Below are 25,904 nucleotides of genomic sequence, written 5' to 3'. Positions count from 1 at the left end.
CCTTCCCACCCTATCTTCTCCCATCCCGTGCTTGACAGCCAGCTCTGGGGAACTTAAGATGGGATATTTGTTTTTAAATGTCATCCTTCTCAGGGTGTGAAGATTTAAAGAAAATACTTGAATCACCTCCAGACATGTGTCTTTCCTTAAGATTAACTGCTATGCCCTTTTAGCATCCCAACTTTGCATAGAAAAACAGGGGTCGACCACATATCAAAAAATGGAGCACATATACATAACTTTATATATATGTAAACTTTATATATATATATATATATGTATGTATAAAAACCCCATGAAATACGGAAGACAACACAGGGCACAGCATTGTGGAGGAGGAGGCACAGCAGAAACCCAACACAACAAACACACTTGAATTCCAGAGCACAGGACACAGTGGATCGATGAATTTCCTTCTCCAAGGCTCCCAGCAAGGCAATGCTCACACTTCTCAGAGGCCATCAGATGGCAGACCAGCAGCATGCTAATGCATATACTGGAACAAGACAGAAGTGGCATTCCAGGGTCCACTGGCATTTCTTCTGCCAGAGGCAGAAAGCGCCTCTGAAAAACATTCTGCAAAAGGCAGAATGCACCCCACCAAACTTGGGATGCTCCTCTTGGAAGCTCAGTCCTTACAAAAAAAGTCAGCTCCCTTTCTTCTCCCTCTTACCCACATCTCCTATCTGCCCAGAGCATCACCAATCACAGACACTCATTGTCCTCCAAACACCACAAAATCTCCCAGCCCCTGCATTTACCAAAGATGCTTTGCCCCTGACCTGATCTCAACTGACATAAATGAGCACAGAAATCAATAGAGCCACATGGACTTAAAGGAGTTGATCAGCCAGCCTAATTACTTATGGCTCGTTCCACCCCTTGCAATTAGCTATCTCGCCTGTGAGAGCTGCAGCAGCTTGAGAAAGGAGAAACATAGGGTGAAGAAGATGGAATTTCAAAATAACTATTGGCAATGCTTGGCATTTCTTTGGTTTCTCCAGACCAGCCAAGGCAGGCATGTATCTAGCAGACTAGATCCCCTGCCAGGAAATGTAATCATATAAGAGAATTATTATAATGACTTGCAATCAGAAAACCTTCCATCAGAGCATCTTGCAGCACCGTACAAGCAGTAATGAGTGAAAGCCCCTCTGCAAGGCACACCAGGACACCATAGGCTAAACACCAACCATGCCCTGGCTTTAGGGTGTCCATCTATCTAGGCGGGAGAAGGTCTGAGATGAGTACAGGCAGTCCTGGCTCCCTGTCTGCCCCTGGCCACATGGGTTTGGCCCCAATGGCTCAGGCCAGGTAGGCAATTTGTGATAAAAGCCCAGAACCTGGCAGCAGAGCTCATCATGTCCATGTGCTGCATGAAAAGCAACATTTTTTTCCCCAAAAGCCCTACAAAACAAAATTAGTAGACAAAAATACATTGAATCATAGAATCATAGAATCGTTTAGGTTGGAAAAGACCTTTAAGATGATCGAGTCCAACTTAGCACTGCCAAGTCCACCACTAAACCATGTCCCTAAGCACCACCTCTGCACGTCTTTTAAATACCTCCAGGGACGGTGACTCAACCACTTCCCTGGGCAGCCTGTTCCAATGCTTGACAACCCTTTCGGTGAAGACATTTTTCCCAATATCCTAATAAAACCTCCCCTGGCGCAACTTGAGGCCATTTCCTCTTGTCCTATCACTTGTTACTTGGGAGAAGAGACCGACACCCACCTCGCTACAACCTCCTTCCAGGTAGTTGTAGAGAGCGATGAGGTCTCCCCTCAGCCTCCTTTTCTCCAGGCTAAACAGTCCCAGTTCCCTCAGCCGCTCCTCACAAGACTTGTTCTCCAGACCGCTCACCAGCTTTGTTGCCCTTCTCTGGACATGCTCCAGCACCTCAACGTCCTTCTTGTAGTGAGGGGCCCAAAACTGAACACAGTATTCGAGGTGCGGCCTCACCAGTGCCGAGTACAGGGGCACGATCACTTCCCTACTCCTGCTGGCCACACTATTTCTGATACAGGCCAGGATGCCATTGGCCTTCTTGGCCACCTGGGCAACATGTGAAGCCGCTATTGATCTTCCAGCCAACCTTTGCGTTAAAAGAACATTCTTTTCCACTTACTTCACTTATAAAAGAAGATGAGGTATCAGAGAAATAACAGCTCAATTTTACCTCCTAGAGACCAGCCAAACACCGCGTTAGAGGTGGGCAAGGCCAGCCAGGATAGGAAGAGGACCCACCCACATTTCGGACCAGATTGTAAAATTAATCTTTTTCCATAATTTTGGCAGTGGAGTTGTCTCTGTCACCTGCCCAGCTAAGCACGTGTCTGAGGGGTCTGTTACAAGGCTTTCTGTTTTCATTTCTCATATGCATTTTAGTAGAGTATTTTGGACTTTGTGGTAGAGAAGCGCTCCATAGATAATCCCACCGGAGTAAGAGGACTTTGGGTTATTAAATATCTATCTAGAGTGGAAAATTAGATTGGCACCTCTGTACAGAAGTGAATTTCCACCAGCTCATGGTACTATTCATTAGGCTGTCATCTCAGCATTTCATAGGGAGATAGCCCTACATTATCCCCATTTTTCAAAGGACATAAGCAGCATTGGCAGCAGCGAGAGGTATCTAGGGTGAAACAGCACGGCCAGGGTCAGGGTGGGGATTAAACACCTGACTGCTGCTGCCCACCCTACCTGCTCAGCCGCACCAAATGAATGAATTATATCCCAAAAGGTAAAACAATCATTCCAAAATGGAAATAGCTGTGCCAGAATATAAGCCTGCTTGAAAGCCTCACTGTGACCTCCTCCAGGAGAATCCCCTAACCCACTGCAAGACCCAACTGGAGACATTGTACACATGTGCAAGTGTTGGGATGTTACCTTGTCATTGTCCCCCTCTCAAAGAGGACCACTCTGAAATGTCAGTGGATCTGCCCCTTGCAGCAAGGAACCACCCAAGGCTGTTCCCAGGAGGGATCCTGCCTTGCCAGTTAAGTTGAACAGAGTTTCTTCTGCTGTTTCCCACTCATTTTCCCATGCAGAGCTTCTTGCACAAGTCTCCCAGAGGCTTCAACCCCTCAGTCTTTCTCCTGCTGCAACACTTTGAACTTCAGCAGAACCATGGCGGTCTGACCAGTCCTACCATGATGCATCTCAAGCCTTCCCAGCTGGTGGCTTCACCAGCAGTTTTCCAGGGTTGCCCAGTTTCCAGACCCAGCAAAACAGCCCCATCCTCTGCAGTGCTATCCTCCCTGTCCTGCTCAGCAGTCACAGCTTGGCGTTACAGGTAGCAGAGGCACTACAGTGCCTAATGCTTCTGATTTTGGAGGGAAAATTGCAATTGTATAGCCCTCATTGCATGGCCCATTACAGGCTGGAGGTGCATGAGAGAAGCCCAGGAGTGACCGGGTGCAGCCATATACCAAGACATCTCTCTGAACACTGTCCCATTTGCTCTATTTAAGGTGTGTGAGAAGCAGGCCATGTCCATCTCAATTAGCAGGTTGAGTTTGCCTCATTTGACAGGGCTGTCCTGCTCTCAGCAGGCATCAAGGGGCATTTGCTCCTCAATTTCTGCAGGAATAGGATGCAGCCAACAATCCCTTGCTTTCAAATTACTGTGCTCCAACTCTGCAAATATTTTTGGCTATTTCCCATCTTCCCACAGTGCTGCAATTGCTGCCCAAGTGATCTTATTTCTTGGTTCAGCAAGCCCTACTCAGATGGCCACAACATGTTATTTATCATTATTTATCTATCCGTTTGATCAGAAGTGGAGGAGGGCAGCAAAGGCAGGCAAGAAAGTGTGTTTCAACTGACTGTGGTTAATTTTGGCTTAGAAATTATAAGAGTCTCAGAAATATAAGGTGCTGAGCCAGCCTTCTAGGACACTGGGGACCATGGGAGTCAACCCAAAGATGAATTTTGACCCATTCATGAAAGGGGTTATATCACATCACTGCCTGTCACAGGACTGAAGGGGTCTCCTTCATCCTGAGTCTTCTATCTCCACGCATTTCTTCAGCATAAAAAAACCAGCCTTAAAATTGATTTTAAGTGCTCATTTGTGAACTGTTTAACCCTAACACTTACAATACTAGTGGGACAACTAAAGTGAGCAAAATCAAGCTCTAGTTTAAAAAACATCACAAAGCAGTGGGCTTGCTTCCAAGCTCCCGCACCCTGCACCAGCTCCAGGCTCAATGAAATTATGTTATGCATTTATAGCCACTCCTAATGAAGTGCTTACCTATTATAGGGCAATAAAAACCCATCCTGACTCAGATCTTCAGCTGGTGCAAGCCCACATTGAGTACAGCTATTTTCCCTTCCCAAGGATCTTGTTTTTCCCTGCAATAAAAGCGCCGAGGCTCTTTCCAGTTCTTCCACAGGGATGTAAAATGGGGAGAGACACAGGTTTTCCCACTCACCTTCATTAATATGGTAGCCCAGGTCTTCCTCTAAAGTCCAACAGAAGCAAATCTATTTTTAACCAAATCGCTCCAATAGAAATGTTCAAAGCCTGCCATAAAAATTATTAAAGAGCATTATCTCTGGTGTGCCTAGATTAAAGACATTTTATATACCTCCAGTGGCACTGGGGAATCTGTGCAGGCACCCAGCCAGCTCCTCAGACCCAGAAGTCTGGGTGATGGGTTGGGTTGCCGCACCACGATGGCTGTTAGGGTCAAAGGGACGGCAAACTGGGGAGGTGAGGCAATGCAACCGCCTCACTTCACACTGTTGTTACAGCAGCATGGGATCGCAAAGGGAAATCCTCGCTCCCAGTGCTGTGCAGGGATAAACCAGGGCTGATTTAGCTGGTCGTCTCCAAGGTCCCATCTTTCCTGGGGGACCCCATTCATGGGCAATGCCACAAGCTCCTTGGAAAGCATGCTTGAAGCCAAAAAAGAGATTTCAGAGGAGGACTCCCCCTTACCAGGGGAGGGAGGAGGGAGGTGGTCCTGGGGTGGGGAAAGCCACATGTCCAGCATTGGGCTGGACCGGGGCTGGCAGGTAGGTCAGGGTGCAGCATCCTGGTGTCGGGGCAGCTGGTACCCACATGCCCACCCAGGGCTATACATCTCTTCTCAGCCACATGTCCGTGGCATGCGTTAACTCCAGGAGTTTTCTTAAACGCTGTGCCCCCAGCGTTTCTCTTTCCTCCTGCAGTGCCTGGAAATGCCGCCTCCGCTCCATACACACACACACGTAGCTCGTCAGAAGTGAGAAAAGCCCCAGATTAACCTATCTGACACAACAGAGCCTGTCACTGCCTGCCCTGCCTTCCCCACCACGCGAGTGAGTGCCTGTCATCCCATTCACCGCCTAGAAGGAGGAATACATCCAGGATGTGTCAAACCCAGGCGGCTGCCTGAGTTGGAAAAAAAGCAGTTATAACTGCAAACTCTATATACATTATTTATCAAATGAAGTCTCTGCAGCAGGACTACAGTTCATTTCTCTGCTCCAGCTTGCTCGCGCTCTCTTCAGCTGTCTTTTTGATGGGAAATAATAGAAAACATCTGCAGGGTCCTTGCGGTCGCCACCACAAGGCTGTCCCCTCCCAAGGAGACCCTGCAGGTCCCCAAAATGGACCTGGGACAAGCTTTGCCCAAGCAAAACCACTCTCTAGCAACAGTCAGCTCCACCGCGGCAGCTTTGCTACAGCCCCAAATCTATTGCACAAGTATCTGCTGCTGCTCTGAATATTCAGGGGAAATTACAATGGGAAGGCAAGTAGAAAATATCAATTTTTGGAGGGTTCAAACAGCGCAATCCCTGCTGCTACCTGCCAGGTTGCATATGAGTGTAAATCAGCTGTAACGCATGGTTTAGTTTGAGCAATATATTAAAAAGCGAGAAAAATCTGAATTTTTCCAGTACAAGGGTTATAAAGCAGGTGGGGAAAAGCCACAGCATGTACAACCTCATGATCACATCAGCTCTGCTTCACCTCTGCGGTGTAAAAGTACACGTGCAGGAGGAAAATGAACGGAAAAACACACCAGATGAGCTTTTCTTTTCCATTCCCCCAACTTCGAGTTAGGGTATAAATGACTAGGCAAACTGAAAAGAAAGTTTAAAAAAATGTGCTCATTTGACTTCAGCAGGTGGTTTTGCTTTCAAGGCTTCAAGACCAAAGTAAACTGAGTTCCTGGGTGCCCCTGCTCAGGTTTCCCAGGGGAAAATGCCACAATCCCCTAATTATGGTAAAAGAAAGCTGTGATAATAGCAGGGATTTTCCTCTCCTGGTCCACAGCACTGTTATCCATTTCACGGTCGTGCTGGCAGCATGCAGTGATTATATGGGGCAATGGAGGTCGCGGCACATCCGATTTCTTCAACGTGACTTTGCACTTTGTTGCACGCTCCTTCATCTTCATCAAGCCGTACGCTCCATCTGCACTGGGGGTAATGGGTGGAGGTGTTTTGGCAACAGAGCATCCCAAGCTGGGTTGTTTGCATCCGCGTCGGCTGAGCCCTGAGGACATCCGGGTTGACTCGTAGACTCTAATGCAACATGACAGCCAAGCATCAGCTACACAAGCACGAGGACTTGCTGCCGGCACCCGAGCTGTGCGCTGGGAGCAAATGGTGTGCTCGAGAGTGATCCGAGAGTGATCCAAGAGTGATCCAAATTCCACTGGTTACAAACTGTGGGTTCGCAGCATAATTTAGGTGGGATGAATTAGCCATGGAAGCTCTCACGCTTGGTTTTCTCCATGCTGGAGGATGAGTGGGTACCCCACCACTCGGTCCTGCCTTACCCTGACGTCTGCAAGTCTCTGCCCATGCATGGATGGACAGAAAAGAGGGAAAATGGGAAAGGATGGCAAAGCTGTGGCTGTTGGAGAGGGAGAGGGAGGTTTGACAGTACTGGGTGGCAGGACCTCTGCAGCACTGTACATGCGGTGTCCACATCATGCCTGCATTTGGCTGGGTTCTACATTACCCTCCAAAATTAATTACTGGTGCCCCTGCTGAAGACAAAAATGAAATCATATTTATTTTTGCACTTACATTCCAGTTGCCATGTAATTAAGCGCTCCCACGTAATTAAAGAGGATTTAGAGGGTGTTTATGCCCTGCAATGCTCCGTAATTACAGTTAATTCCTCCTTTACGGCTTCCGAGCATCTCTGGCAGAGCTCTGGGAGCCAGCGGGGCAGGCAGAGCAGACATCGTGGGGCTCAGAAATGGGGTGCGCAGCTTTAGCACTCAAGGGTAGCACCTCAGAAAGGCCTGGCCCCATCCCAAAACCTTTCTTTAGAAATTGAATCTCTCCCCAGGCGTGGGGCAGGAGCGATGCCTCCAGGAGCATCATTATGGGCAAACGGTGACTCAGGGGAGAGCAGCGGAAGCCATCCCAGCCTCTGCCCCCAGGCTCTCCTTGGTGAAACTGCTTTAATGCCCAGAGATGCTGCATAAGGATAAAATAAACCCTTCTGCAACATACAGGCCCACTGAGGGGGGATTTATTTCATAACTGAGTGTGAATAATTATATGGTGTGAAGTGCTGGACGTGATGCCCTTTCATGGGCAGGGAGTCCCAAGGGATGGGGTTGTCCAAGCAGCAGGGCAGCCGAGGCCACCTCCAACAGACATCAAATATTAGTGCTCAGAGGGACAGGCTACCAAATACTCACCTGCCACAACTCGAATCACACATCCAGCCTCATAAGTAAGTATGGAATAGCTCAGTCTTAGCAGCCAGTGACTCCCATTAGGAGCTGGGAGTTCAGGCACTGTGGGACCAGGGTGTCACGTACAGACCCAGAAGGGAGCAGGTCACCCTCCTGCAGGACATTGGACACCATGGATCTTTATATTTGTGTTAAAGGCCGGAGGAAAGCATCTAACCATGAGCCATGACGTGCTGCACCGTGGACTCGCAGCCTGCGCCTGCATCTCAGCATTGCCAATAGAGCACTGGGGCTGGTCACAGCAAAGAGGTACGGGCAGCAGCCAGGCCACTTTCCCAAGCCCACTTCTAAAAGCTTTCATTACAAAGTTAGGCGTCCACCTTGGCTTTCATTGCAAAATTAGGTGCCCACCTTTGCAAGCCAGTCACATGAATGCATTTAGCACCAAGCAAGCATTTTTTGCTGTTCAGGAACAGTGGCTTGGACAAGGGAGCTGATAATGTACCTGCTGCTGCCTGTAAATATATATAAATGAAGACAGTCAATGCCATAATTTGCTCAGTAAAATGCTGGAATGGGCTCAGATTAGAGCCAGCACCCTTGCAAAAATGAGACTCACCCCAGTGACTCCCTGGGCTTCACAGGGGAGCAGGCGGGAGGCAGCAGTCAAATGAGACGATGTGAAGTCAGACCCACCGGATCCAGGCTTTACCTGTTAATGGGAAAATGAAAGGAGATTCCCCCCAAAACCTTTGTGCTAAGCCACTGCCTGCTTTCCTGTGGGAGCTTTTAGAGGCTATTGATATATGCCGTGGCAATTCAATAGAAGAATATGTAATGGAAGAAAGATATAACGTAGGCTGCAATCACAGAGGCGTGCATGAATTATTAAGCCGGCAGAATTTACAGTCAGTTGGGGGAACTATAGATTTCTTCCTCCACATATAGTTAGGGAACACTGGTAAAAGCATCAAAGTATTTCATGCTTAAAGATGTAATTAGTCAGTGGGGTGAAAATTGTTCCCTCTCTGAGGGCTGTTTGGTGGCAGCGTGAAATGATTTGGTCAGGTTTCTTCAGCATGGTGCAGTTATTGGTGCTGGTCATCAGCTCTGGCCCCATGGGTCCGTAGGGTCTGGCCTTCAACTAACCGATCTCAGGCTGAGGTCCAACGTTACAAGGGACATGATGCTTCTCTCCTCTAAGCTTTCCACCTCCTTTAATTCCCCCAAAAGCCCGTAGCAGGCTGGGTTTAGAGGGGAGACAAGGATTGCAAGTAGGCAGAGGATGCAGAAGGAGTTGATCAGGGAGAGGACTACGTTTGTTTGCACATGGCAAGGACCTTCACTCTGCCATGAAGCCCAGGGAACTAATGAAATGAAAACCTTTTTAAGCAGATAAATTGCATATCATTAGGTTAGTAATAACTGGGAGGCAGTGCTCTTCCCCCCCTGGAAAATTGCAGGAGGGAATCGGGTCTGCAGGACATGCTGCATCTCTACATCCACTCAGGAGGGTCCTACTGGTGCAAATTAGCCTTGCAATGCCAAATTTGCAGCAGTTTCAAGCTGCCAAGGAGCTGACCAATTATTTTTACTAATTCTAAGCCGCTGGTGCAATGCAAGTGCTTTCTGGTGAGATGGGCAAATCACAAGAGTTTCTCGCCAGATCACGAAGCAAAGCAAAAGCAAGGCGTGCACCTTCCATGCACCTGTCCTCACCTGCCATGGCTGGAGGACTGTGGCACCCAACAGCAATTTCAATGTAGAGCCAATAATGATGCTGATGCATGGGAGTGATGAGTTGCTCTAAACCAGCGAGTGCTGCAGCCTCTCTTGGGAGGTCTGAAAAAAAACAGGGTTGAGCTTCAGAGCTTTCAGTCCACCTTGTTTTCCCAGCTGTGTGGTCACCGTGGGATGGAAAGCATATGGCTGGGAAGCCAATCAGGGACACGATGGAGATTAATTTCCTTCCCTATGAGCAGGAGGAAAGCTTGCAGGGACTGCATCTCACCGTAACATGGAGCAGGCACCATCTACACTGAGCGCTCGGGTATCTCCAGCGTGGTTTTGGGAGCCTTGAAAACCATCCAGCACAGGTTTTTTTGGCTTATAGGAAAAGTCCAACACACTTTTTGACATAAAAGCCCAAATAATACGCTCAGAGGCTTCCCGCCTGCTTCACACACCACCATGTGCCGGGCTTGTTCCCACCATTAGCAGCAGCTAGGAGCAAATTCATCACAGCGGTCCAGCTCCTGCCAGCCGAGCTCCGGCAGGGAACACATCACAGCTCCAATCAGCCAGCCCTGACATGGCTCGGGGACCGCTGAGTGTTAGCTAATATCTGCCTGCTCCTGCCACGCTGAGGAGGAAGGCAGCAAACTCCATTTCTTGATGGTTTGTTGGTCAGCATTAAGGATGTGTCCCAGTCCAAACTCCAAATAAATCTCATTTTTCCAGTTTGCCATCTGCACCAAAAAGCAGGACTTGTGGTTTATCTGGTGTTCAGGAAAAGAAAATGCAATAAATGCATATAAATATGTATATATACACATATATATCTATGTGCTCTGGGTAGCTTAAAATATTTCTCACCCAAACCAAAACGTTCACTTTGTTTTCACATCTTTAGTGACTTTAAAAACATTTTAATACACAATATCTGGCTGGAGAAGGAAATGCTTTAATTTTTCAAGCATCTTTCCAGGCAGCGTTGGGGGTATTTTTTTAACCAAAGCAATTCACCAAAACTGGCACAAAAATATAAATGTTGTTGGACCATCCAAATATTAAATTATCTCCAGCAAAATGCTGGAGATAAAACTGCTGGCATCAACCCCGTTGTGCAGATCTGATGTCCCTGTGCCTGTCCCGCAGCAGCCCCTGGGGCACAGTTTGCATTTGCTACATTGATATTGCTAAGCAATAAAAAAGGGGGTGCAGATCCTGCTGGGGGACATGGCGCTGCATTCTGGGTGATGCTGCCCCCCAAAAAAATGCTGCCACACCATTAATGACTTTCCTGGCACAGCTGCTCCAAGCACCACCGCACACAGGTTCCCTTCTGCATTCCCAGCACCATTTGCTTGCACAAATACAGCCCACCAGCAAAATGTAAAAATAGCCAAAAATATATAATTAGGGTTGATGCATTGTGGATTTACTAAGGGTTTTCTATTTCTTCCTTCACTGGCCCATAAGACACAAGCCCTGGATGGAGAGAGGCCTTTCGGGAGGGAAAGAGAGCACTTTGCTGTGATATATGTTTGGCAAAAGCCCTCAAATATTTTTCTCAGTTTTATATTGTGTGTTTTTTTATTGAGCACCACACAGAAATTGCAGCAGACTGATTCTTTCACAGCTCCCCAAAGTTGAAATGCTTTGGAGCCAAGAGCTCAGTGCCTGCCAAACTTCATAATTAACTTTAATAACTCTTTAATTTGAACTTTAATTCAAACACCCATGTTTCTGGGGGACCATAGCGGGGTGGGGGGGAAAGCAAAGCAAACCAAGGGAAACCAACTCTGGTGAAATAAAGCAGCAGCCTCAAGCTTGTGCTGTGCCAGAGGCAATTGGAGATCAACTGTCCTGTCCTGGGTGCGAGCAGATGGAGAAGCATTGCCCCAGCCTGGTGGGAAGCGAAGGAGAAGACATCGCCGTTGGATGCTGGGAAAGCACTGGGCTCAAAGCTGCCTTTGCTGCCCCGGTCGGGAGGTTTTCCAAGGCCACCTCTGGGGATGGAGGGACTGAAGCCACTGGGAACACCACCAGCTTGGAGTTTTATCTGAACTTGGTGACAGTGAAGGAGAAATTAAAAAAAAAGACTAAAAAGCACCCCAGATAAATTTGCCCTAATGGAACTCATTTTACGCGTGAAACAATGACAGAAGTTTGCTGCTTTTTCCTTGTACAGGGAGAAGGAAAAAAATGTATAGTCCTGGATCTGTTTGCTCAGTCAATGGTTTCTAATGGCTCTGTCACCGCCCATGGGCAGTGTTAGCTGGGCTGGGAAGCACTGGGAGGGCAGGAGGATGAGGAACCTGAAGAGGAACATTAACGCAACTTCTCTTCCCTGGTCAACAAGCCTCGAGCTGTCAGACCGTGCACACAGCCCTGAAGCACTGCCAGCCAAATCCCTGCATTAACCCACCCTGGCTGAGCTCACAGTGATGGGGTCCTTCAGGAAAAGGCAAATCATTGACAGAAGGAGAGGAGACAAAGCAGAACCAAGTAGGGAAGGGAGATGACAGACCCTAGGAATGCATCCACAAATTTGGCAGGGCTTCAGAGTTGTCAGCCCAAGCCTCCAGGAAGAAGTCAGGGATTAATAGGGATTTATGGCTCAAGATGGTCTGCTGTGGGTTTAAGGATAGCAAGAAGCATCCTCCTGCTCTGCAGGACCCTGTGGATTCAGCCTGATTTGAGCCAGGGACAGCCTGAACCGGGGTGACTTTTCACCATTTCACGGCAAAGAGGTGGCATTAAGCCTGACCCAGCACCCAATCAAGGCAGGAATACTTTTTCTTCTTTTTTGTTCTTTCCAGGATCTTGTTTATAACAATAATAAAAAAGAGGAAGCTCCCCTAGCATCATGCCATGGGGATGCCACCACCCCTGCAGCATCACCCTGCCCAAGGCCACCACGTTGAGCAGGGCTGGAGGGGGATGCCGTGACTTGCTGCTCAGAACCAAGAGCTGGGCAGCATCCCGCTGGCGTCCGCTGTGATGAATATACCGATAAAGAGATTCAGATCAATGAGCCTTGAAGTTTCTACCAGCAAATGAATGGCTTTCAGTCTATGGGTTAGAGAGTTAACTACCCAGCCTGCTCACTGTCATTAGCGAGCAATCTCTGCCGTGAATCTGCTCGCCCCGCTTTATCCACCAACCCATCTCCTGCTCCCTCATCCCTGCATCCACCTGGAGCCTTTCTCCACCCATCCCTCATAAACAGGCTCTGGCATCTCTGTTGAGCCAGGCTGGACCCAAAGAGTGAGGAGGGGGAGGATTTCATCTCCCTATGTCTAAGCTGCTCCTGTAATCCTGCAAGGAGGCTTGCTTTGAAGCTCTGGCACAGCTCAGTGCAGCTGGCTCACAGCCACAATTACTTCCACTCCAAGCACACACAAAAAAGCCAAGCGAGAGGCCAAGGAGTGGGTAGTTAGCCTTGAACGCTGACAAGTCAATCAAAGGCAGCCGGCGCTAATTAGTCCCTGTGCCTCCCCCAGTCACGGCTGCCCCCTTATGCAGGGACAAGAAGTCTCTCTGGGGGTCAGCCGGGGCCACCCAGGAGCTGCTGGAGAGCCCAGAAGGCAGAGGAGGATCGGGGGGGGTCAAGGTATGAGAGTGCAGCCCCAAATCACTACTTATGGAGCATCAATCCCACCGCTCTTGCTTCCTCCCGTTGTCATCTCAGGTGCCCTCCTTCTTTCTGCCTTCTGCAAGCATGGCCAGAGCCACCATGGGAGCCAAGGGGAAGGAGGAGGCCACCCCACCACACAGTTATTTCCATTTTTCTTGCTTTTCCTAAAGCCAGAAAAAAAAAGAGAGAGCCTACCAAAGGAGTCCCAGCTGCCTGCTCACAAGAAGCAGGCATTAAGCAGGGAGCCGAGAAGAAAAGTGCAGCAGAAACATTGCAGTAATATGGAATAATAACCCTGCAAATGCTGCAAGGCAGCTGAATAGTGATATTTTCTGGAGTAGTATGGTATTGTAGGAGAGAAACCAGTAAACAAATATTTTCATTCAGCAACAGGGGAAGGGGGGAGGCACAGCCGTTCCCCAGGGAGACGGAGAGGAGCTCCAGAGCAAGAGAGTCATTAGAAGTAAGGGACAGCAATTGCTCAAGATTATGGCACTGGCAGATACTGGCAAAGTAAGACTCAGCAAGCAGCCCCGAGCGCGGCTCAGCTGTGGATCACAGCTGAGCACCACGCTGCTATCCTCTCCCACCCCCCAAAACCCAAATCGCTGGGGTATCACACCCACCCTGCCAGGCCAGCTCCCATGGCTTGGAGAAGATCCCACATGGGTAGGTTGGAAGCATCCACCAAAAGCCATCAGGACATTTTCCCTACCACCCTGCACCTCGTGCTTGCCATGGCCAGCATGCCCTAGCATGGACCGGCTGTGAAACCCCAAGTCCAGACTCTACGGGGTCTGCACTAAATGCAGCTTGGGAGATTTGGCTTTAAGTAGCTTGTTGGAACCACTCAACTTGCCACTCCTTCTCACCTCCGTTTCCCACTTATAGGAACTGGTATGAGTGTTCAGTTAGGGTCAGATGGGGTTGATATCCCATCTCCTCTTGCCACCAAATGTCCCAGAACAAGGAGCACGTGGCAATGTAGCAGCAAAAAAAAAAAAAAGCTGGCAGATGTGGCAATTTGCACCTCTCCACATAGCAGCCCTTCAAGGCAGGTCCCATCCAAATGGGTCACCCAGCACTCAGGGGTTTTAAGTCCTTGAGGTTTTAAGTCCTTCTTAACTCACATGGTCCCATGTGCTCATTCATAGTCTTCAGACCTGTATGAATGGCTAAGCCCTCTTAGAGTCTGAATACAGTTATTAATGGTACTAAATACAGATTTATTACAGTTAATTATGAATTAAGGCTGGACACTGCAAGACCCGTGTCCTGGGTTTGAATAATACCTAAAACCCCCAACTTCTTGGAGCTTTGGTAAAGTTTCTGGTAATGCAGCGAGGAGGTCTTCAGCTCTTTGCATCTTTTTACCAGCGCTGTAAAGAGCTTGTTGACCAAGTCTAATGTGCCTGCTGCATCTTTTGCACTGATGGTGCAGGAGCAACCACAAAGCACATCGCCAGTGTTCACCAATCCAAGTCCTACAAACCCAACACAGGTAGGGAGCCGCAAACACATCAATTTATGTTCCCTCCTAAAATGCTATGAGAAATCCAATCGAGCATTTGCACCTATTAACTGGAAATATTTAAGTAGCTGTCTCAACACCAAAGCAGTGCCAGGGCTCAGCTGAGAGCCTCTAACCACAGCACAATGTGCCCTCCAAGCAGCCACGCTCCAGCAATTCCTCTTGGACTGCAGGCAAACTACCTCCTGCAAAGAAAACACAAGGCAAACGGTATCTTTGGGTGCAATGACATTGCAGACACAGATTTGCCTGCCCATTAGCACTATCCTCTGACGGACCGGGCAGTGATTCCTCATGGCAAACCAGTTGGCCTTAAGTATTGGTCAGCACACAATAGTCCTGACAAGAGTAATGGAGGTGGATCCATCCCCAGCGCAACTGGGCTGGCACTGGTGATTTTAGCCTGAAGATAAATGTAGTCCTCGGAGACTGGCTTACCACCTGGGGGCTCACGATCGATACCGGAACAAGAAGTTGTGTTGTTCCAAATCAAAGCAAAGTTAACCCATAATGCAGAGTGTGGGCAGGGGGTGAAGCCACTTTAACGGGAGGGATTTGTCTACTCAGAGTGTCAACCTGAACAAGCTGGAGCCTGCATGGTGTAATTTAACGGTGTTTAACATCAAGGCTGCCGTTCCTATAGCTACTGGAGGAAGCTTAGCAACCCTGGGCGCATCTCCTGGGGCACGGGAGACAACTGAAGGAGAGCGCAGGGATGCATCAGTTAAGGCAGGATTAAGGGATGCCTTAACCCTTTGGACCCTACACACTGTACTGATGTGGCATTGAAAGTAGATCCCATACGGGGTGTTTCTCCTGATAACACATGTATTTCATGCTTTGTTAGTACCAGATTAACTGTTTCCTTTAAAAAAAAAAAAAAAGGCAACAAGAATCTACCTCTGTCACTGTTCAAGGGCTACAGCAGGGTCTCCCCACCAGTCAGGCTCCACTCGGGGCTGATTTAGGCTCCACCAAAGCCAGCAGGACTGTGTGTGGGTCAAGTCAGCCCCACATCTCTCTGGATGACTTTGCCAAGAAGGACTTGCCTCTCTACGCTGAGCACAGTTTCAGGGCTAACACTAACCATGCTCTTTTTCTTCTGTGTCCCCAGGTCGTCCCCACGCTTGGCTGTCCAAGGCTGGCTTAGAAGGCTCTTCCCTCTCCCAAGAAAATGGGGACTGACAGTGAAAACCCAGTCCTGAGGAATGTACTCATCAGCTTCAACTTGCTTCTGCTGGGCGCCGTCCTCAAACCTTTTGAGTGCCGGCTGGAGGTGACAACAGAGCCGGCCGAGAGGGTGGCAGTGGATGAGGCACGTGGCCTTGCCAACTGCAGCCCACCCATCAAAGAGCAGCCTATGGTGTTCCACCACATCTACAACATCAACATTCCCCTGGACAGCTGCTGCTCATCCATGTTCAAGTCTTCGGCCGAGGAGGTGAGTTCAGAAGACGACCGGCTGGTGGAGTACGCGGAGCAGACCTCCGACAGTGAGAGCCAGGTCACCTTCACCCACAGGATAAACTTGCCCAAGCACGCCTGCAAGTGCTCCACCTCCCTCCCATCCCTGCAGGAGCTGCTGAGCAGGATTGAGATGCTGGAGAGGGAGGTCTCCATGCTCCGGGACCAATGCAACTCCAATTGCTGCCAAGAAAATGCAGCCACAGGTAGTAATGCCATCCTGTTAGCTCTTGCTGGGGACTAAGGGCTCAAGTGAAAGGCAGGAGAAATAAATACAAAGTTGGTGATGCCACTCAGAGTGGTGACAGAGGAAAACCTATGTTCACCCATGGCGTGGCTGTGGCTTTAGGGAAAAGCCCATCTTAGGTCCTCCAAGGCAGGAAAATCCCCAGGACGGATTTGGTCACTTGAGCCCCCATGCCCTGCTTGCTGCAGAAACCCTGTAACAGCCAGAGCTAAAGCCCCGTTACAGATAAAATTACCGCTGGTAAGGCATGAGCAGGGTGATCTCCCAACCCTGCAGTCCTAGCAACGCTGTTAGAAATTTGCCACTGTGCATGGGACAGGGAGGAGAGACGTAGCTGCTGCTCTCCTAAGCTGTCCCTAGGCTGAAGGCAGCACCGCGGGAGCCGGCAATAAACCCCTTCATCTTCTCTGCAGGAGGAGTGAATGTGTATGAAAAGCTGAGTTTAAAAAAAAAAAAAAATACAGGGAATAACTTCTGTTGCCATGAAAGATGCAAACAAAACCTATAACAAAGGCACAAAACCATCAACAGGATACTTCATCTAAATAACAATATGTGCAGTTTGTGAAGCTCTCCAAGAGCCCCCATTAGGGTTACCCCATCAAAGATGGCTCCTCATTTCACCGTGGCCATTCCTCAGAGCCAGGGAAGCAGCACGCAATTGAAATGAGATGGATTAAGAAAGGTTTGGGCTAAAGGCTGCATTTTGACAGCACGGGAGCTAGCACACTGATGGTTTTCCTTACATGTCGGGGAGGTTGGTAAGAGGGGCTGTCCCAAAGGGCATCTGTCCCTCATGCAGCCCAGCCCTGCTCGGGGCTCCGACACACCAGGGCTCCTCCCGGGAAAAAGCCACCAAGCAAGGAGAGCCACACAAGGCATCTTTCCAGGGGAAAACAGCTTCTCAGACCAAGAACAACAACAGGGAGGAAGAAAAATTAAAAGCAACCCTTTTCCCCGAATGCCAGCTGCCTTTTTTTAAGTTTCGCAACTATTAGTGTGATTTTTCTGGTGGTACCCCAACTTCTCTATGTTGAGAACACATTAAAGTGAAATGGGAGAGACCCACACTCAGGTCAACAGAGTTGGACCAAGGGAGTGTGGGTTGGGGAGGAACAAACCGGGATGGCACACTCAGCAGGGTGGCTCGGGCTGACATCTCCCATGCAGCCAGTGGAAGTCACTGCATTTCCAGCTGCAGGCTCAGCCTGCATCCCCTCCCAATGCGACAGTCATCAGCTGCGTTAAAAAAAGATGAAACAGAAAACACCCACACGTGCCACCGGTGTGTGTAAAGCAAGGGTTAAAATCACGTAGGAAACACAATGGGAAAAACCTGTTTTAAAGGAATTAATTTGAAACTCTGATGGGCCTATTTGGGTTACTTGCAACATACGCAGACAGTCCCATTAAACATTCATCGCTTGGTGGAGTCTCCACTCTAATCACAGATGCGCTGAGCTAAAACTCAAGTAATTTCTTTTATTTTAATGGGAGTTGCTTTCAATTCACTGCACCACAGAGGAGATCAGGATCCCTACCCCACCGCCTGAGGCATTTCCCCAAGGAAAGCCTCTCTTCCAGCACGCTTACAAGCATCCTCTCCTCTTTTGATAACTTAACTAGAGGCTGAGTTCTGAAGAGAATCTGATTGCCATTCCCAGTATTTGCAGTTTAGATGGGAAGCATCTTGCAAAGTAACCCAAATGGGTCTGTCTGGCACAGCATGTAACTGAACCCCTTTTACATGAGCATCTGCTGCACTCACCATAGAAAGAGCTGCTCAGGTAGCTCAGCTAGGATGGAAAACTTAGTTGGGGGACAAAAAGTCCTGTGGCTTGGGGTCTTCATGGTGTAGAGGTTTCCCAATGGTTGGAGGAAGCACGGAAAGGGTTTCTGTTCTTCCTCAGTTTATAACCCTAAGCTGGAGCTGTGGGTCCATGTTGAGAGGCAAAAGAGGGGAGCGTTGGCAATGTCAGAGTGACTGATGCCTTCATCCCCATGCATCCCTCCTCACCCCAGAGCGTCCTGTGCAAGGCTGCCAGGTAAAGGGGGGACATTAGAGGTGGTGGCCACGGAGGCCATGTGCTTTCCCAGCTTTCCCATAACCCCAGCATGCCCAAACCCATGATACTTTGTGCAAAGCAAATGGCTCTGTCTTAACCAGGCTCACCAGGACAGGGATGAAGATGATGTCTTTGGGTACATATCTGTTTCTTGTCGGAGAGAGACCAAGCAGATTGGGACCTCTCACCTGTAACAAGGAACAGGAGTCATGGCTAGTGCAGAGGGCTTGGCCAGGGAAAGCTTTTTCCCAGTAAGAGGTCTAGGGAGGTTCCCATCGACTGAGCGCTGAGCTGAAGAAAAACCAAAGGGAGCACTTGCACCCCAACAAGGCTGATGGCACCCATAGACATGGAGGCCAGTGCTCCTGAGGGGACAGAAACTCCTGGGGACCCCCCCAAGCCCCACCATGAGTCATAGAATCATCTAATAGTTTGGGTTGGAAGGGACCTCTAAAGGTCATCTAGTCCAACCCCAATATCATGAGTCATATCACCAATTCTGCCCCTGCCAGCCCTAAAGCCACCAGCTCCCCAGAGCTGGGCATGCTCAACCAGAGGGAGGACCATCCCCTACTTGCCCCACATCTTGCCCCTCTTCCCACAGCCCATCGATGGGCCGACCCAGGGCCAACACTGACCTTTTTCTACCTCTGACCCCGTGGGCTCTGACCCTCGGTCCTGCGTTCTTGCAGGGCAGCTGGATTACACCCCGCAGTGCAGCGGCCACGGGAACTTCAGCCTGGAGTCGTGCAGCTGTGTGTGCATGGAGGGCTGGGCAGGCAGCAACTGCTCCGAGCCCCGCTGCCCCCGGGACTGCTCCAGCCGTGGTGTCTGCCTGGACGGCCAGTGCATCTGTGACAACGACTACGGGGGCGAGGACTGCTCCCAGCTCCGCTGCCCCACTGGCTGTGGCTCCCACGGGCTCTGCGTGGATGGCGAGTGTGTCTGCGAGGAGGGTTTCACCGGGGAGGATTGCTCCCAGCTGCGGTGCCCCCGTGACTGCTCAGGGAAGGGCCACTGCGCCAATGGCACATGCATCTGCCAGGAGGGCTACGCCGGGGAGGACTGCGGGTGGCTGCACTGCCCCAATGCCTGCAGCAGCCGTGGGGTCTGCCGGGATGGTCTCTGCGTCTGTGAGGAAGGCTACGAAGGGCAGGACTGCTCAGCAGGTAGTGGGGGGCATGCACGGGGAGAGACAGACCCTAATGTATGAGTGAGGGCTTCAAGGTGCCCAGAGCCCCGTAGGAGTACCACGAAGCCTGGGAGAAACCCATACCTGGCAGAGCATGTCACACAGGACCTGCTCAGGCCCTGCAGTTTGGCTGCCTCCCTGTTGTCCCTGTCCCCAGAGACACCACGGGCAAAAGTTTGGGAGGTGAGCAAAAAGCCAGCGAGGTTCGTCCCAACATCAGTGGTAAACCCTTGGTGCAACAGAAACTGCAGTCAGATTCTCCTGAGCCTTTGCCTCGCTATACCATTTAATACAACCACAGATAGCACATAACCCCCAGCCCAAAGCCTATAACAGTGTCCCACCAGCAGACCCACGCACCCTTCCCCACGGCCGGGTGGGAGAATAAGCCACGCACACCCTGACGCTCTCCTTACCTCTGCCCTTCCCATCAGTGGCTCCTCCCGAAAACCTGCGAGTGACAGGGATCAGCGACAGCTCCATCGAGCTGGCGTGGGACAGCCCTGGGGCAGCCACCGAGTACGTCGTCTCGTACCAGCCGGCGGGGCCAGGGGGCACCCAGCTCCAGCAGCGGGTGCCCGGGGACTGGAGCAGCATCACCATCACAGAGCTGGAGCCAGGTGTTGCCTACAACATCAGCGTCTACGCAGTCATCAGTGACGTCTTGAGCATCCCTGTTACCTCCAAGGTGATGACCAGTAAGTATCCTACTGCAGTTGTCGCTTGGTACCTGGATAACCAGAGGTGATGCTCAAGCTGGCTCACATTTTCCATAAAAACCTCCTAGCAGCAGAAAATTGAGTCTTCAAAAAAAAAAAAATTGGGGATATTTTTATCCCTATTTATATCTGTATGGGGATATAGGAAAGGGGGAAATGCATCCACTCTCTGCATAAAGACTCAGTCTGGATGAAAACCTGAATGACTGAAAATCAAAGAAACTTCCAGTGTTTTACCGAAGCTCCCAGAATATGGCCCAAAATACCTTACACTTTTTTCCTCATAGAAAATATTGCGATATATCACAGAAGTCACAAGTTCTCTTCCCACTCCTGGATGAGCTCCCTGTGACGAATCCCAGTGACATGGGCAATAGCGCAGCAAGAGGGGATGCTGCTGTGCATCAGGAGATATGTAGTCCTGACCAGGACCATGATGCACAGAGGAAAATGAGTATCAAGCTGTAATGGCAACCTCCTGAAAGGATCCTCAGAAACCAAAGATACAGAGGGCAGGGGGAAACATAAAGTACCCAGACACCCCTTTTGCAACCCCATCACTCTGTTTGCATGGTGCAGTTAGGTGCAATGCAAAGGGATGCTGTGGTGTCCAGCAGCCCAGGCATTTCCCTCCTCTCCCTCTAACCCACCTGGAGTGGGGACAAAGGGGCAATGACTCTGCTAGCAGCTACGAAAAGGGTTCCATTTTCCTTGTCCAGATAACGAAACAGCTGCAGGGAGCAGGGTGAGGGCGGGCGGCACCCCGACACCTGTCCTGCTCTGCTCACCACCCCCTGCTCCCTTCCAGACCTCGCCACGCCACAGGGGCTTAAGTTCAAGACTATCACAGAGACAACGGCGGAGGTGCAGTGGGAGCCCTTCTCCTTCCCCTTCGACAGCTGGGAGATCAGCTTCATCCCCAAGGTACCACCACCGCATGCATGGCATCGTGGGCTACACCCAGTCACCCTAAAAACACTGAGCGAGCAGATCCTAAATTAGCTTCCAATTACTCCCCCAAAAAAACCCCCGACCTCTGTTTGCAATTTGTGTGCTTCACATCAGACACCCTCAAACACCTCAACCTCAAATTGCCAGCTTGCATTTCCCCAGTAGTCTTTGGTGTCGAGGCACACTTGTCCTCAAAGAAATTCCCCAATAAAATCAAGAGACGAGCATATAAATAAGTAAATCTTCCAGCCTCACTGCCTCTTGCTGTCACCCCCTCTTTTTCCCTTCTATCTCCTTTGCTGTGACTTCCTCTTCCTCCTCTTCCTCACCCCTTCTCTCTGCATGCTAAGCTACCCAAAGCAGCCTGGATCGAAATGAGCAGCCACCGGCTCTCAGACAACAACCTTCAGCATCCCCGAGTCACACGCACAGCTAATTCCTGCCACGGAATTTTAATCGCAGTGATGAACAGGTAGAATTTGTGCCAGAAAAGATGAAAGGATGAGAATGTTGCCCTAAATATCGCATATTTTCTATGTGCGGCAACAAAAATTGTACATCAAGTATTTCATTTATATTCATAATTTCTACACCATTTAGCCATAAGTATAGCATCAATTGTACATGAAGCCTCTTTACAAGAGCTTTCAAGCCCCAGCAGTAAAAGTAATGCTGATTAAGGGCTCAATTATGCCATTTTCACTTGTACAAAACCCTCGCTGGAGTCAAAGGCAGCTCTGGGCAGTGGAGAACTGCAGAACTTGGCCCCAAAGTTTTAAATGCTCTTAACTGTAAAGTATCATTACATAGCACGAAGCAAGGGCTCGATTGCTTAAGTAACTCATTCCCTCACTTCCAAAAAGGCTGGAAGGATCTGGGTACCATTTTGGGTACATCGATGCACAAATTGTGTCGGAAGTTGAAGTTCAGGTACTGCAGGTATAAACCCCAGGGTAATTTTCATTCACCGTGGGGATAAAAGCTGAAACAATAACACAATGTCAGGGAAGAGCTTTTGGTAGCAAAAAAATAGCTATCTTTCAAACATTTCACTGATACTCGAGAATTAAGCTCAACAGCATCCCCCTGAAGCAGGTAAATAGGGATATATCCATTTCAGGGTGAGGAATTGCTGGGATAGCAGCAAACTTCTCCCCACAGGGTCATCAGCGATAGGTTTTTCTCACTGATAAATACAAACTGTTGGTCCTGTTTCTGTTTTTAAGCTTGAAACTTAAAACCATGCAGAAACATTTCAGGATTTAAAGGAAGAGATAAAGCGCAAAAGGATGGCTGTTCCTGCATGCAGGTTTTTGGGGTGGGGAAGGGATGTAGCTCACAGGGCTTTGAAGTTCTCGCATCCGTCAGTCATGCACACGGTCCTGCACCACAAAGACACAGTCGTGCTCCTGCCCATCCGCTGCTGAAATTGGAATCTCTCAATTCTCCATCACCAGCTTTTCTCCTAAAATAAGGCAGAGGGTGCTGTCTCCTTCACTGCCTGGAAGCCATACTTGCTCGGGCAAACGCTAAACCATCGCCGCACTCCAGATAAAACCAAAACCTAGTCCAAGAGGCCTCAACATGAAAAAAACAGAGTTATATCAGCAGCATCACAAATAACCTCGATGAGTAAAATCAAGCTCGCTCTGTCTTCCTGAAAACCGAGCAAGAGGATGCTAATTTGGTCCTCAGCATCCCCGCGAGGATGCTTGCACCCTCCCGCAGAGCAATCCTCCTTCCGTTTTCCCCGCGATGCTCTCGTCCCCCGAAAGCAGGGTCAGGCAGGGATTGCCCGTCTGCTGCGTGTGCTGGGGAGGGGGAGGGGAAAGATGAAGCAAAGACAGATTTAGAAAAGAAAATTAGGAAAGGTAAGCTGGCAGTTTATGGCTAAAATGGAAGATTTCCTGTTTAATGAGAAAAGAGATGAATATGAATTGAGAGCTATGTGCAAAGATTTGTTTAGCGTGTTATTAGTGAAGACAACAGCAAGAAAAGATCCTTTGTCCAAACACCGGCAGGAAAGGTGACATTTGCAGTTGCTTAAAGCCTTACAGTTTTTCAGAGCAAAACCACAAAGTATAACAAGTTTAATAAAGATACTTAAAAAGCAGGGGATGGCAAAATAAAGACCTTACAGTTTCATACCTGTATATGAACAACAGAAGGCTCCTGGCACCTGAATAGCAGGGAAAAGGAGTCCAGCCCTGGATTTGTTTTTATTATCTTTTCTCTTCTGGAGAACAGCAGACACACAGATGGTAAATACAGAAGTGGAGGGGGGGGAAAAGAAGGGATGGGGGAGGATTTCTCAGCCCAGCAACATGGGTGCTCCACGCTTCACCCTGGGTTTCTGCACCTCCACGGTGGGATGTGCCAGGGCAAGGATGTGATTTGGGGGTGCAGGGCTGGGCATGGAAGGACGCAATGCGGGGGCACCTCCCCTCCATGCACCAGTTCCCCAAAACCGCCTTTTTTTGTTTTGTTTTTTTAATGGTTATTTCTGCTCCCCGACAGAACAACGAAGGTGGTGTGATCGCCCAGCTCCCCAGCACTGTCACCACCTTCAACCAGACGGGGCTGAAGCCGGGGGAAGAGTACACCGTCACCGTGGTGGCCCTGAAGGAACAAGCCAGGAGCCCTCCCACCTCTGACAGCGTCTCAACCCGTGAGTGAGCCCGGCCCCAGACAGCACGGCAGCGCCCAGGGCTTGGTCCCCAAAAAAAGGTCCCAGCAGCGAAAGTGGCCCAGCACTGCATGGGCAGGGATAAAAATAGCACCACCCAACTTGCCCAGGCTACAGGTGCATTGAAGCAACAGCTTCTTCATGCAGTATTTTGTCCTTCTCCCTCCTGAACTGCTGTGAGCACAGAAACCATGGCAAGGTTAATGGGGTTGGGAGCGAAGGCTCAGGTCCGCTTTTATTATATAGCTGGATAAATTCCTCTTCTCTGCTAATTTCAGATGCTGGATGCCCCCAGGAAACATCTCTATAAATGTATTGCCTACTCATATATAACAGATTAAAACTCCTGCCTGCTTTTGTGCCACTAAATGCCCTCTACTCCCACCAACTCAGGCAAATCAGGCAGCAGGGCAGGGAGCCAGGAGCAACAGCACATCCCCTCTTAACCAATTTATTCAGCTGGTCACTGGTCCATCCCGTAGGCTAGAGGAAGTTCAACCGGGTCTTCTCCTCACCAAAGGAAATGTGGCGATGGACAGAGGTCACTGTGGAGAGGAGATTTTCCATGCCAGATCTGCTGCGGTCTGCCTTGGCAGCCAGGCAGACATCTACCTCCATCCAAGCTATTGCAAATGGAAACAGCATTTAAATAGCTGCCAGAGGGTTATAACGAGGTGATGCTCTCTCCAGGCTGCTAATTTGAGGCAACGGTGAGAGTGAAGGGAGGGTCCCTCCACCAGCAGCAGCTTGCTGCAGGTTTGAGCTTCCTCAGCACAGTCCTCTCCTCCTGCTTTGCCTGCACACTCAGCTCAACATGGCTTAACAGAGACATCTCCTGGACAAGCCCAAATCTTCCTTTCCCCAGGAAGTCAGCAAAAAATAAAAATAGAGGCTGATACTTCAAACTCAGTGGTTGACCTTTGCAGGGGAGCACAGATGGAGTGGTGGGCTCCCAGCTCTCTGCTCCATGAAGGCGTCCCCATGCTGGCGTGTCTGCCTTCCTCTGCAGCACACCCATAGTTTTGCCCCCATCATCCTCGTTCTGCCTCAACACTTTGTGCCAGGATCGAGCAGCAAAGCCATGGTTTCATGCTGCACAGCTAAGTAGAACTTGATGCTCCCTAGCATCACCTGCATGACTGGACAACATGAGGTAGTTGAAGATTCAGGGTTTGGATAAGCATGACCTGGTACTGGCCAAGCTGGACACCCAGCTCCTACCTAAACACCCTGCCTCCCACCTGTCCTCCCTTCTTCGTTGCTGTTTTGCCCCCAGACCTCACCCCACTGCTCCCAATTCCCCCACATATCTTTTTCTAACCCTCCCTGGTCCTTCCCGCCCCTGCCTACACACATCTCCCCCAGAACTTCCCACCCTGGGGTGCAGCATTTAGCACATCCTTATTATATAGTGTCATTTTCTAATATATACAGTATATTAGATGTACTTGCATGCAGTATAGCCTGAATTACAGAACCAGCGTGGGTTTTTTTACCCACCTCATGATCATATAAGTGATAAAACAGGCTGCCCAGCAGGCTCTGTGCATCAATGCTGCCATGGCACAGGAGCAATGGCCAGGCTTGGCCCATCTGTCCATCCATGCAGTGGTTAGGTCCTGCTGGACTCAAAGCATCTATCACCTGGGCTTGAGCCCATGATTTCCAGAGGTCGAGTGGAGGAGGGAAGGGCCCAATTCTCTGCAAAAGAAAGCAGTAGTGTCCAAAATTGTCTCCCAGTAGATCCCTGGTATGAATTTATCTAAAACCCCTTTATCTGAGAGGGTTCGGTGGACACCCACTGTAGACCCACACCCAGCTAGTCATGAAGACTTGCCAGAGCAGTTGCATTTTCTCCTCTCTCCCCACTGCTAAGACATCAACAGCTTTACAATCTGATCCCTCAGCTTAATGACAAACCAGAAGCTGGCACCAAAGCAGGAACATTTCTAGAGACATTCCTCAGTTCTCAATGCTTGGATCAGTCCTTGGCCCCACGTTATTTAACACATTGTCATCGCCTT

General features: G+C 49.6%; 1 protein-coding gene across 1 annotated transcript in view; it reads left to right on the top strand.

Moving 5' to 3' along the window:
* The window catches only part of TNR (tenascin R), an 81,590-nt gene that overhangs the window by 31,758 nt on the left and 23,928 nt on the right, over positions 1–25,904 (top strand). Inside the window, exons 2-6 of the mRNA XM_076339640.1 lie at positions 15,670–16,225; positions 19,025–19,501; positions 19,959–20,222; positions 21,052–21,167; positions 23,712–23,862. Of these exons, the coding sequence (XP_076195755.1) occupies positions 15,730–16,225; positions 19,025–19,501; positions 19,959–20,222; positions 21,052–21,167; positions 23,712–23,862 (1,504 nt within the window). The 5' untranslated portion in view covers positions 15,670–15,729. The remainder of the gene's footprint in view (positions 1–15,669; positions 16,226–19,024; positions 19,502–19,958; positions 20,223–21,051; positions 21,168–23,711; positions 23,863–25,904) is intronic.

This window comes from Aptenodytes patagonicus, chromosome 5 (genome assembly GCF_965638725.1).
Source record: "Aptenodytes patagonicus chromosome 5, bAptPat1.pri.cur, whole genome shotgun sequence".
Lineage (NCBI taxonomy): Eukaryota > Metazoa > Chordata > Aves > Sphenisciformes > Spheniscidae > Aptenodytes > Aptenodytes patagonicus.
This window is presented reverse-complemented; position numbering and strand designations above follow the sequence as displayed.